This window comes from Thamnophis elegans, chromosome 7, assembly GCF_009769535.1.
Source record: "Thamnophis elegans isolate rThaEle1 chromosome 7, rThaEle1.pri, whole genome shotgun sequence".
Classification (NCBI taxonomy): domain Eukaryota; kingdom Metazoa; phylum Chordata; class Lepidosauria; order Squamata; family Colubridae; genus Thamnophis; species Thamnophis elegans.
Genome location: NC_045547.1, coordinates 76,325,228 through 76,337,572, shown reverse-complemented (window position 1 = coordinate 76,337,572; position 12,345 = coordinate 76,325,228). Strand labels below are relative to the sequence as shown.

At 43.2% G+C, this 12,345-nt stretch overlaps 1 protein-coding gene across 1 annotated transcript in view; it reads right to left on the bottom strand.

Annotated features, from left to right (window-relative positions):
• ANO2 (anoctamin 2) overlaps positions 1–12,345 on the bottom strand; it is a 110,370-nt gene that overhangs the window by 70,683 nt on the left and 27,342 nt on the right. The window contains exons 3-6 of the mRNA XM_032221874.1: positions 8,171–8,322; positions 4,533–4,587; positions 2,689–2,740; positions 1,439–1,494 (exon numbers count right to left, since the gene is read on the bottom strand). Coding sequence (XP_032077765.1) covers positions 1,439–1,494; positions 2,689–2,740; positions 4,533–4,587; positions 8,171–8,322 — 315 coding nt within the window. The remainder of the gene's footprint in view (positions 1–1,438; positions 1,495–2,688; positions 2,741–4,532; positions 4,588–8,170; positions 8,323–12,345) is intronic.

The window sequence follows — 12,345 nt, the reverse complement described above, 5'->3', positions numbered from 1 at the left end:
ACCCCGAAGACTTCCTGAAGCATAGATCTAATTGGAGGATGGTTGGAGATGGTGTTAATGAGATGCAATACATTATAGAATGTATTGAAGAAACAGAGCCTGTAGCGGTGCTATCATATCAAATTGAAAATTGATAGGGAGGAATATTTCTTTACTGTCTTTGTTGAGGCAGAGAGAGAAGGCCTCTCCTTCCTGCCTTAAAAGTAGTATTTGATGGCAAATCTTAAGTTTCTCCCAAGGCTTTGATCCTTAAGGCCCTTCCTTAGCAGTTCACACTATATAAAGATAATAGCTGGATACCAGCGCTTTGTGACAAAACTATGTGATCGGGCAATGCAGGAGAAATCTGGTTCACTCCGGCTCAATCTGTTGGCTCGGTGGTGGTCGGTGATTGAAACACATAAGGGAATATCGCTCCCACTGCCCTGAGTCTGGAAACAGTTCCATAGGTGGAAGGCATAGACATTTTGGTGAGGTACCGATGTTTAGTACTGTAAGGAGCCCCAGGCCTCTCCTGAGTGAAGGAGTGGAACATCTGCCAGTTTGAACTGAGGTAACAGAATGTGAGGCAGCTGGTAGTTGGAATAGAGTTCTTTTCAGGTGGGGAGGGGGAGTAGAATGTCTAACTCCTTAGCATCAGAGCACGTTAATATAAGGCAACTGGCAGTTGGAACAGAGTTCTTTTCAGGTGGGGAAGGGGAGTAGAATGTCTAACTCCTTAGCATCAGAGCATGTTAATATAAGGCAACTGGCAGTTGGAACAGAGTTCTTTTCAGGTGGGGAGGGGGAGTAGAATTCCTTAGCATTAGACTGTGTTAATTACTGTATAAGAAATACTAATGATTTGATGATCATTTCAAAGTATCCTTTCTTAGTGAGCACCTAGAAGCCAAGAGGAACCATACGTGCCAAATTTCAAGTTTGTAGGCATTACAGTTCTGGAGATTTTGTGATGAGTGAGTGGTATTTGGCTTATATAAATATAGATTGCCAGTCTCCCTGCCAGCCATACCAAAGAAACTGAACATCAAATAATAGAGTCAGAAGGGACCTTGGAGGTCTTCTAATCCAACCCTCTATTCAAGAAGGAGACCCTATACCATTTCAGACAAATGGTTTGTCCAATCTCTCTTTGAAAGCCTCCAATGATGGAGCACCCACAACTTCTGAAGTAAAGCTATTCCATTGGTTGATTGCTCTAACTATTAGGAATGTTCTTCTTAGTTCTACATTGGTTCTCTGCTTGGTTAATTTCCATCCATTGTTTCTTGTCTTGCCCTTTGGTGTTTGTAAAATAAGTTGACCTCCCCCCCATCACGTCTTTGTTCCCCAGCATAATATTTGGGACCATGCTGAATTCACTATGAAACAAATATTAACAACACTCTCATTCTAAACTCAATCCTCATAAAAATTAGGATTAAAAGTGTATACTTACATCATGTAGAGGATAAGCTGTTTCATAAACATTATTTGCTATTAATGTGTTAATACCTAAAAAAGGTACAAATTAGGATATTATCAGTATTGTTTTGTTTTGTATTATTTGTGTGTGTGTATGTGTATGTGTGTGTGTGTGTGTGTTTTACCTGCCTTTCAGCAGAATAAGGTCATTCAAGAGATTATCAGAGCTTAAATTTAGAGCTGAAATTAATTTTCCAAATTATTATAACTTTGGGGGAGGAGGAAATCAAGATATTGTCCCTGAAAATGTAACGTTAAATTGTAGCCAACAATTTGAGTTTTGGAATCCAAACTTAAATTCAGCTGATTGATCCTCCCCCCCCCAAAAAAAAAATATTCAAGATGCTCTTTAACTACAATTATATCTTCATTCTTCATTTTAATAAGATTTACAAGCACAGTTGGAAGTTATGCTGCTATTGAAAAAGCGCCATAACTTAAAAACTGATGCAGTTGCCAAATATTTACTGAATGCTAAAAGACATGATTCTTTTTTGTGAGAACACACACACACACACACACACACACACACACACCACACACACACCTATATATATAAATTACCATTTCATGGAAAGGAGTGATATTAAAATATAACCCCCAATATTGCCCATAAAAACCCAAACAACATCACTGTCATTTAGTGAATCTGTTCGTACTCTGCCAAGATACCTAATGATTCCATTTTGGGCAATTTTTCAAGTTTTATGACTGCTGGCCTCCAAAACCAGAAATGATTCCATCAGCCAAACATCCTTAGCCCTTTGCTAGCCTTCTTTGGAGAAAAAGGGACAGGCTGATATTACAATACGGAAGTCCTCCCTTCGGTTATTCAAGAAATTAGTAGTCTGAATCAGGCTGGCATTTCCAATGGTTAATATTTCAATTTTCTGGGGTTATACTTTTCAATCCAGGAGGAGAGAAAATATATACAGTATTTTTCGGAGTATAAGACGCACTTCTTCCTTCTTAAAAGAGGGTGAAAATTTGGGTGTGTCTTATACACTGAATGTAGCCCCGCCCACCCAGTGGCTCCCGCCCTTTGGCCTCCGCCTCCCAGCAATTTGCCACCTTGCAGCAAACAGCAAACAGTCTGTTTCAGTTTCAGACCCTAAATAAATGGTCGTAAGTCGAGGACTGCCTGTATTTTGCAAGAAGCTAGCATGTTCAATACGATGGTTAAAAGATACCGGTGCGACATTTAAAATTCAAGCTTTTTCTTACCCATGCTGTTTTTGGCTTTTGAACTATATGTGCGCTTCAAAATTTCACGTACCTATATTTTGGGGGGAAAGAACAGAAAGAGAAAAAGAAAAATCACTTGCAGATGCTTCTTCAAAATTCAGCAGAAGCTAATCAATCAATGTAGGTTTTTTAAAAAAACCCCTAAAGCTAAAGGTAAATGTTCCCCTCCCACATATGTGCTAATTGTTCCTGACTCTAGGGGGCGGTGCTCATCTCCGTTTCAAAGCCGAAGAGCCAGCGCTGTCTGAAGATGTCTCCTTGGTCATGTGGCTGGCATGACTCAACGCCGAAGGCGCATGGAACGCTGTTCCCTTCCCACCAAAGGCGGTTCCTATTTTTCTACTTGCATTTTTTTTACCTTCTTTTGAACTGCTGGCAGAAGCTGGGACATGTAACAGGAGCTCACTCCATTATGCGGCGCTAGGGATTCAAACCGCCGAATTGCCGACCTTTCAGATCGACAGGCTCAGTGTCTTAGCCACTGAGCCACCATGTCGCTTTAAGCCCTAATATAACCCAAATTCTGACTACCACTTTGCCATAATGCTGTGATTCATAGTTATTTATTTATTGCATTTCACCGTAGTAATAACGGGTACAAAAAGAAGAAAGAAGAATGTACCATAAAATTTGAAAAACATTCAGGGGAAGAAGGGTAGAAGAAGGACGAACCTTTATGAAAACTTGAAGAGAAAGTTTTCCTTCTACTGTAAAAGCTTTCCTTTGTTGTAAAAGCTAGCACAGTTTTACAATATTCCAGGGGGATATCAACCCTTAAAGATGCCTGACTTCAAGATGTATCACAAAACAACATGGAAGGAGACCATTATTTTCAGTAAACCATGAACCTCGGGAGAAGTTCTACCAGTCCTTCACAAGTTGTGGGTGCTTCATCACTAAAGTGGTCCCAAAGGTGCTTTTTCAAGAGGCAACTGGACTTCCTTATTTTTCTTTGAAGACCTTTCGCTTCTTCTTGGATGAGAAGCAAAACATCTTGAAAGAAAAACCAGACAGTCCAGTTGCTTCCTGAAAAAACACCAACCATGACTTGGATGACTGAGAATCTCCATAGACATTCATCACTGGAGGTGTTTAAGAAGAGAAATGGTATGCAGTCTCCTGCTTGAGCAGGGGGTTAGACTAGAAGACCTCCAAGGTCACTTCCAGCTCTATTCTGGCACAGATATTACAGAGCCCTGGGGGCGCAGTGGTTAGAATGCAGTATTGCAGGGTGACTGCCAGCAGTTCGATCCTGACCAGCTCAAGGTTGACTCGGCCTTCCAACCTTCCGAGGTGGGTAAAATGAGAACCCAAATTGTCGGAGGTTATGTGGTGACTCTGTAAACCACTTAGAGAGGGCTGGAAAGCACTGTGAAGTGGTATATAAGTCTAAGTGCTATTGCGACTAGCTGAAATTCTGAGCCTCCGCATTTGAATCAGCACTTTGAAATAGGAACGTTCTTTGTTTCTCTTATCTGCTAAAGCAGGGGTCGGCAACCCGTGGCTCTGGAGCTGCATGCAGCTCCACAATTGAGAGAGCTTTTAGTTAGGACAGATAGAGGAAAAAGGACAACGCACTAGGAGGAGACTCTATGGTGGGGGGAACCAGACTTCCGGTCAGCAGAGGAAATGGGATGCCACGCTTGGAGGAGACTCTATGGTGGGGCAACTGGACTCTCAGTCGGCTCCAGAATTGAACGGGGGACTTCTGGTTAGGACCTTTGTGGGTCTTTGAGTGTTTAAGGTTGCCGACCCCTGTGCTAAAGTGATGGAAAGCATTCTAAGCCATAATTCAACAATAACTTTCTTGCGGATTTACTTACAATTCGACTGCGAGTGCCGTTGTCAAAAAATGTATCTTTATCTTGAATGTTGTACCTTGAAATGTGAAAAGAACAGGGGGAAAAAAATCAGTTCCGTGACATTATAAGCGGTCATGTAATACCCTATAGAACAGCATAAAGGTGATTTTTATTCAGAAGGTAAAGGTTCTCCTTGCACATATGTGCTAGTCGTTCCAGACTCTAGGGGGAAATGCTCATCTACATTTCACAGCCGAAGAGCCAGCGCTGTCCGGAGATGTCTCCATAGTCATGTGGCCAGCATGACTGAACATTGAAGGCCTACAGAATGCTGTTACCTTCCCACCAAAGATGGTTCCTATTTCTCTAATTGCATTTTTTACGTGTTTTAGAACTGCGAGGTTGGCAGAAGCTGGGACAAGTAATGGGAGCTCACTCCGTTATGCAGCACTAGGGATTCGAACAGCTGAACTGCTGATCTTTCTGATCGACAAGCTCAGCATCTTAGCCACTGAGCCACTGTGTCCCTTTTATTCAGAAGACACAGGTTCTGATATACTACGAAACAATAAACATGATTTACTTCAAGCCCAAAAGTTGGTTTCTTTGACTGAGGTTAAAATGGATTGGTTATTTTTTTCCCTCTTAGCTTTTAATGGGTTTTCTGAACAATAAAAGGCTTTAACGATTTGTTTATAGATAAAATATGGGGAAAATATGTGTTTTTCTTGCATTTTTAGAGAAAATCATATGCTATGATATTAAAAATGAGAAGGATGAAGAGAAGAGGAGAAATTAATTTATGGGACATCATTTGAAGAGATTAAAGATTAAAAAATTTAATATGTTATTATTCTGGGTAGCCCCTAATGGAATTTTCTTTGATTAAGGCTTAACAATGAGATTTTAAAAGATTTGTTTATAGCATGAAAAGAGGTTTTTTTTTTCCCTCCCTCTGTGTCTCTAGAGAAAATGACAAGATATTGTGTAAAGGAGAGAAATTTGAAAGAGTTTTATTTCTTTTATATACATAAGGTAAAGGCTCCCCTGGCATGTATGTGCCAGTCGTTCCTGACTCTAGGGGGCGGTGCTCATCTCTGTTTCAAAGCCGAAGAGCCAGCGCTGTCCGAAGACGTCTTCGTGGTCATGTGGCTGGCATGACTAAACGCCGACGGCGCACAGAACGCTGTTCCCTTCCCATCAAAGGTGGTTCCTATTTTTCTACTTGCATTTTTTAACGCGCTTTCGAACTGCTAGGTTTGCAGAAAGTGGAACAAGGAACAGGAGCTCACTCCATTATGCGGCGCTAGGGATTCGAACTACCGAACTACTGACCTTTCTGATCGACAAACTCAGCCCCTGAGTCACCGTGTCCCTTTTATATGTTGCTATTTTATTTATATACATACATACTTAAATTATTATTTCTGTTAACGTAATGAATTTTGGTGAATAAGATTGAATTATGAGGCTTTGTTATTTGCTAATAGATAAAAGATGAGGTTTAAGATAAAGCGATTTTTGATTGAAATAATAGAGAATGCGCTAAGTTGTTGTAAATGTCTTGATGAAAGGGGAAGTAATTTCTTTTTACAGAGAGTCCTTGACTTACAATAGTACATTTAGTGACTGTTCAAAATTGCAACTGCATTGAAAAACTGACAGGATCATTTTTCACACTTATGACAAATGTCTCACTTAGGAACATAAATTTGGGGCTCAATTGTGGACTACCTGTATATTTGTTTCTAAAGTTTTTTTTATATATATTTTCCCCTTTTTCCTTCCTTCTTTTTCTTTTTTCTCTCTGCGCTTTTCACTTTTTCTTTTTAATATATATTTTAAATTTGTCTTCTTAATTTGTCTTAATTAGGTATTGTTTTTTTGCATTTGGATTTTTAAACTTCAATTAAAAAAAACAATATTATTATTATTTAAACAAATTCTCTTCCCGGGAGCCTCACTGGGTCCAAAAGAAATATAAATAAAAAGTTCTCTCTTCTTGTATGGCTTAGAAAAGGATGCTAAGCATCTTCTGGAATGCTCATCCTCTGGAATGATCTGCCCCCGGAGCTTCGTATAATCCCAGACCTCCAGTCCTTCCGACACGCCCTAAAAAGTTGGCTTTTCAGCAAGCCAGCCTGGCCTGAACAAAACAAAATAAATTATTGATTCTTGTTAGTTTTAATTGAATTTTTTTAATGTTATTGTTAATTTTTAATTGGGTTTGTTTTTTGGATATTCTATCCAATTTTTTTAAAACTTTTGTAATATGTGTTTTTTTAATGTCATACGCCACCCTGAGTCCTTGGGAGAAGGGCGGCATATAAATCCAATAAGCCAAACCAAACCAACCAACCTTTATATTCTTTAATTGATCCAATGGTTGGCGTTTCCTCTCTGTGATACCCAAGCAACCAGGGGTGGATTTCAACTGGTTCACGGCGGTCCCTGCGAACCGGTTGGTCGGCGAACCCGGAAGTAAGTAACTTCTGGGAACGGCGAAGGGCCCACCCACCCACCCGCGCTCCTTACCGGTCTTTGAAGGCTTCTGTGCTTCCACGCAGGCGCATGGCACATACAGCGCCTGCGCGATTCTCCGTGAGCAGTTGGTGCATCACGCAGGCGCTAAGACGCATGCGTGAACTGCGCATGTGCACGAGGACGCCGCCGCCCCCGTTCCAACCGAACCGGTTGGAACGGGATTAGCAACCCACCACTGCAAGCAACCCTCTAAAGTAAATCAGTATTTTTTCAAACTTGCCAATTTTAAATTATATCAACTTCATCAGTGGTGGGTTTCACATTTTGTTACTACCAGATCTCGCCATGCGTGCCCACCTGCTTCGTGGGCTGCCCGTGCCCCTTCCACGCATGCGCCCGGCCTTCCACGCATGCGCTTTGCTTGTGTGCATGTCTTCCAGGCATGTGCCCGGCCTCAAAAATAGGACAGTGTAGGTGGGTGGGGCTGGGCAGGCACACCTGCGATTTCCACTACTGGCTGAATCTCTAACCTCTAACTTCCAGAATGGCTAAGGAATTCTGGGAGTTGGAGTCCACATATGTTAAAGTTGCCAAGTTTGAAAAACATTTCTCTATGCCATGCTTGATTAGCATTTCTGCAGAAGTAATTTGGATTAAATACTTCATCGGTGCCATCAGCCCCAGAGATGGGTTCCTACCAGTTCGCACCAGTTCGGTAGAACCGGTTCGTCAAATCTACTGAACCAGTTAGAAGAGGCTCCACCAGAAAGCAGGCCACACCTACAGAAGAGGTTCCAAAATTTTTTGAAACCCACCACACACACACACACACACACACACACACACACAGACTCACACAGAGAGAGAAAGAGAAAGGAAGAAAGAAAGAAATAAAAAAAGAAAAAAGAAAGAAAGAAAAAGTGAGAGATGAAAGAAAAAAGGAAAAAGGGACAGAGACACAAAAGGAGAGAGAGAGGGAGGGGGGAGAGAGAGAGAGAGAGAGAGAGAGAGAGAGAGAGAGAGAGAACAAAACACATGGCCGACAAGCCACTCCCACCAGGTCACATGACCGGCAAGCCACTCCCACAAAGGAGGCCACACCCACAGAGTAGGTTCAAAAAATTTTTTGAAACCCACCACTGATCAGCCCCCACCCACCCCCATCAAATACTCACAAATATATTTTTTCTCTGGAAAACGGATAAGATAAATTCTTCATCCTAGTGGTATTTTGCTCTGGCACTTTAGGCTGCAATGGTTCTGCTAATTTCTGCAATATCAATGACAGCTTCTTGACAAGTCCCCCTTCTTCTTTGATTTCATAAGTCTAGAGAAACAAAAACAGCATACAACACATGTACATAACTTCCAAACATTACTAAGCTCACTTATTCCTAAGGAATAGATGCTGTAAAAAAAAAAGGATGTGTGTATTCAAAAATCAGATGAATAAGTTGCCAATGCTCTAGAAAATAAAACTAAAATAAACTATGGATGTCTTTGTTCTGACCGAGGCTTCCCAAAAGCATGATGCAAACTCTTTGTCCCAACAAAAAAACCCTTTTATTAATTGGCTGTGACTTGTGCTCCTTCACATCCAGCAAAGTCTTTCAAAGGAGGATTTACAGTCACAGATCTTATCTGGCTTGGAGAGCTGCCAGGCCGATATCTGCAAAACCTGGCAAGGAGTCTTAGAGAGTCACGAACCAATTAAGCAAACTAATTGTCTCCTGCAAACTCCACTCCCCTTTCGCTCCTCTTTTATTCCCTCTGGGAGGGGCCGTTCATCGTCCACCTGTGGCCTTACTCCCAAGTCGACCCCTGTTCCTTAGCTGTTCGCTTCATCTGGCAACTCGGCACATGCACACACTGGGAACAGGCTCCAGCTGTTCTTCTGCCTCACTGACGTCTGACTCCGAAGGCAGCTGAGAACTGGCATACGGCTCTGGCCCCCTCTCTGCCTCCGACGCAGAGCCCTCCTCAGAGCCTTCCCCAGACTCCAGGGCTGGCCCAGGTTCCTCCCCAACCTCCTCGCTGTCCAAATCTGCTCCCACAACACACTCCTATTGCCTGCTCAAGCATTGGAGATGTGGGTTGCATTTTTCAAAAGCAACCTGAAAATCTTTCAAGGAAGCAAGAAGTTGGGGGACTTTATATCAGTTGATTCAAAGGTAGGCTCTCCTATGTATGTCTATGGAGATTCTCAGTCATCCAGGTCCATGGTTTCCCCAAAGGTGCTTTTTCAAGAAGTAACTGGACTTTCTAGTTTTTCTTTTGAAGATGTTTCGCTTCTCATCCAAGAAATATTCTTTAGCTCTAACTGAATGATGGGGAACGGAAGGATTTATGTTCCCTGTAGATAGCTGTTAGCAATAGCAATAGCAGTTAGACTTACATACCGCTTTCAGCCCTCTCTAAGCGGTTTACAGAGCCAGCATATTGCCCACAACAACAATCCGGGTCTTCATGTTACCCACCTCGGAAGGATGGAAGGCTGAATCAACCCTGAGCCGGTGAGATTTGAACTGCTGAACTGCAGCTAACCGTCAGTTAAAGTGGCTGCAGTACAGCACTCTAACCACTGTGCCACCTCGGCTCTTGTTCATTTGCATCCTTTTAGAGCAGGTATGTCAAACTCAAGGCCCATGGGCCAGATGCGTCACGCACTGGCCACGCCCAACCCTGGTTTGGCAAAAGGGGAAAAAGTTGTGATACGTCACGTGACGACAACGTAATGCTGCGAGTTTGACACCTCTGTTTTAGAGCATCGGCACATGGCAAAAAAACATCCTGCAGCCAAAAAGGCTCCGCCCCCATTTGCACTCCTCAGGTGACCCTGAGGACAGAGATAAACCTCCAGGTGGCCTCAATGACTCTCAGAGAGAGTGCTAATGACCAGATGACTTCAAGGACTATAAATCCTTCCATTCCCCCACCATCCAGTCAGAGCTGAAGAAACTTCTGGGTTGAGAAGTGAAATGTCTTCAAAAGAAAAAAACAGAAAGTCCAGTTGCCTCCTGAAAAAAGCAACTTTGGGACAACTGTAATCTGGAGGACGGAGAATCTCCATAGACATACATAGGAGGGTCTACCTTCTGAATCTTACGACCGTTGCAACATCCCCGTGATCACATGAACAAAATTGGGAGACTTGACAACTGGCATGTATGTATAACAGTTGCCATGTCCCGGGATCATGTGATCACTTTTTGTGACCTCCTGAGAAGGAACATCAATGGGGAAGCCAGATTCACTTAACAGCCATGTTTGGAGTTTATTCAATTTGTAGGCCGCCCTATTCCCCGAAGGGACTCAGGGCGGCTGAACAAAAGCCAAGGGAGGAGAAATTACAAAAAGTAAGACAAAAACAATCAGACAATACGAACAATTTAAAAGCACAACAGACACAGCAAATTCGAGTAGGGGGGGAGAACTCAACCCCAGGCTTGCTGGGACAGCCAGGTCTTCACGGCCGTCCGGAAGGCCCGAAGGGTGGAGAGGGTCCGAATCTCCACGGGGAGCTCATTCCAAAGGGCCGGAGCAGCCACAGAGAAGGCCCTCCTCCGAGTAGTCGCCAGCCGACATTGGCTGGCAGATGGAATACGGAGGAGGCCTAATCTGTGGGATCGAATGGGTCTGTGGGAGGTAATCGGCAGAAGGCGGTCTCTCAAGTACCCAGGTCCAATACCATGTAGGGCTTTATAAGTAATAACTAGCACCCTGAAGCGTATCCGGAGACCAATAGGTAGCCAGACTTCATGTTACTGACTTAAAAGCAGTGATTCACTTAACAACCATGGCAAGAATGCTCATAAAATGGGTCAAAACTCACTTACAAACTGTCTTGCTTAGCAACCTAAAATTTGGGCTCCATGGTGGTCATACATTGGTGACGATCTGTGAAACACCAACTAGCATCTCAGCCTAAAATATACTTTTCGTCATTAGAACTTAGCACCACTTGGTTGAGTTCAGCCTTAAATGACACAGGTTAGACTACAACTATCACTCCTCTAATGCACTTCTACCAGTGTCAGGGTTCCGACAGATGCCCCAATCAACTCATGAGCCTCGAGCCAAGTTTCAAAAGAAATCCAGTTATTTATTAGGAGCAACATATGTCAGCACGTACCTGAGAGAAGTCAACTCTGCACCACGTAATTTGCAGCTCATCTATGACCCTGTTCCCCCCACCTTTCCCAGGGTGTGTCATAAATCACATTCTCCAACAGGAGCACTTTCGCAGGCTGTAAAGGTCACGTCCCTCCGGCTTTTGCAGGTAACCCAGGACACAGCCTTGAGAATGGTATGCATGGAATGTGCTTCTGTTTGTGGCTCCTGTACTGCTGCGTCAGTTTTCCCCTCCTCCTGCCTATGGCAACTCGAGAGCAGGCCAGGGGTGCTTTATGACTTGACAACCAGCTTTACAGAATGGCTGATCCTATTCTGTTTAGGAGTATGGCAGGAGTGAGTAAATCAGCTCTTTGCCCCTCCTGACGTGAACAAAAAGTTCTCCTGTTAGCATCAGAGTCTGATGGAAGTGATCTGTGGGTCAAACTAGCCTTATGATCCATAATCAAGATATTGGGGGTAAGATATACCCCCAAATGAATCTCCTAATAAAATTGGACTGGCTTGAGAGTAACAGGGAAAAAAACAGTTAAAGCACAACTCAGATGAACACAAGGAAAGCTGTTGGAATCTACTCAACTATTTATCTTCCCAACTCCTTTTCTCCAGAATATATAGCAATAGCAGTAGACTTATATACCGCTTCATAGGGCTTTCAGCCCTCTCTAAGCGGTTTACAGAGAGTCAGCATATTGCCCCCAACAATCTGGGTCCTCATTTTACCCACCTCGGAAGGATGGAAGGCTGAGTCAACCCTGAGCCGGTGAGATTTGAACCGCTGAACTGCTGATCTAGCAGTAGCCTGCAGTGCTGCATTTAACCACTGCGCCACCTTGGCTCTTAGTGTGGCTAGATCATCATCTTCTTTTAATGATCCCATAATTCCTTGCAGGGTGGAGTCTGAGCAACTGAATGGAGATGGCAGAGTGTTTTAATGGCCAGATGCCCTGCCTGTCACCAATGCAGAGTTATATCCAGCTCAAGCTCAGAGAGAGAAATATCTGCCTCTACCTAGGATTGAACTCACAGCCTTCTGATTGTGAGGCAAGAGCTCCACCTCTAGGCCACAGCATGCTTAGATAAACACAAGGAAAACTGTTGGAATCTACCCAGCCATCTACCTTCCCAACTCCTCTCCTCCAGAAGTATGGCTAGATGACACCTCTTTTATTTCCACTGCCTAAAGCCATACCGGTTACGATGGGATCTGGAACCCACC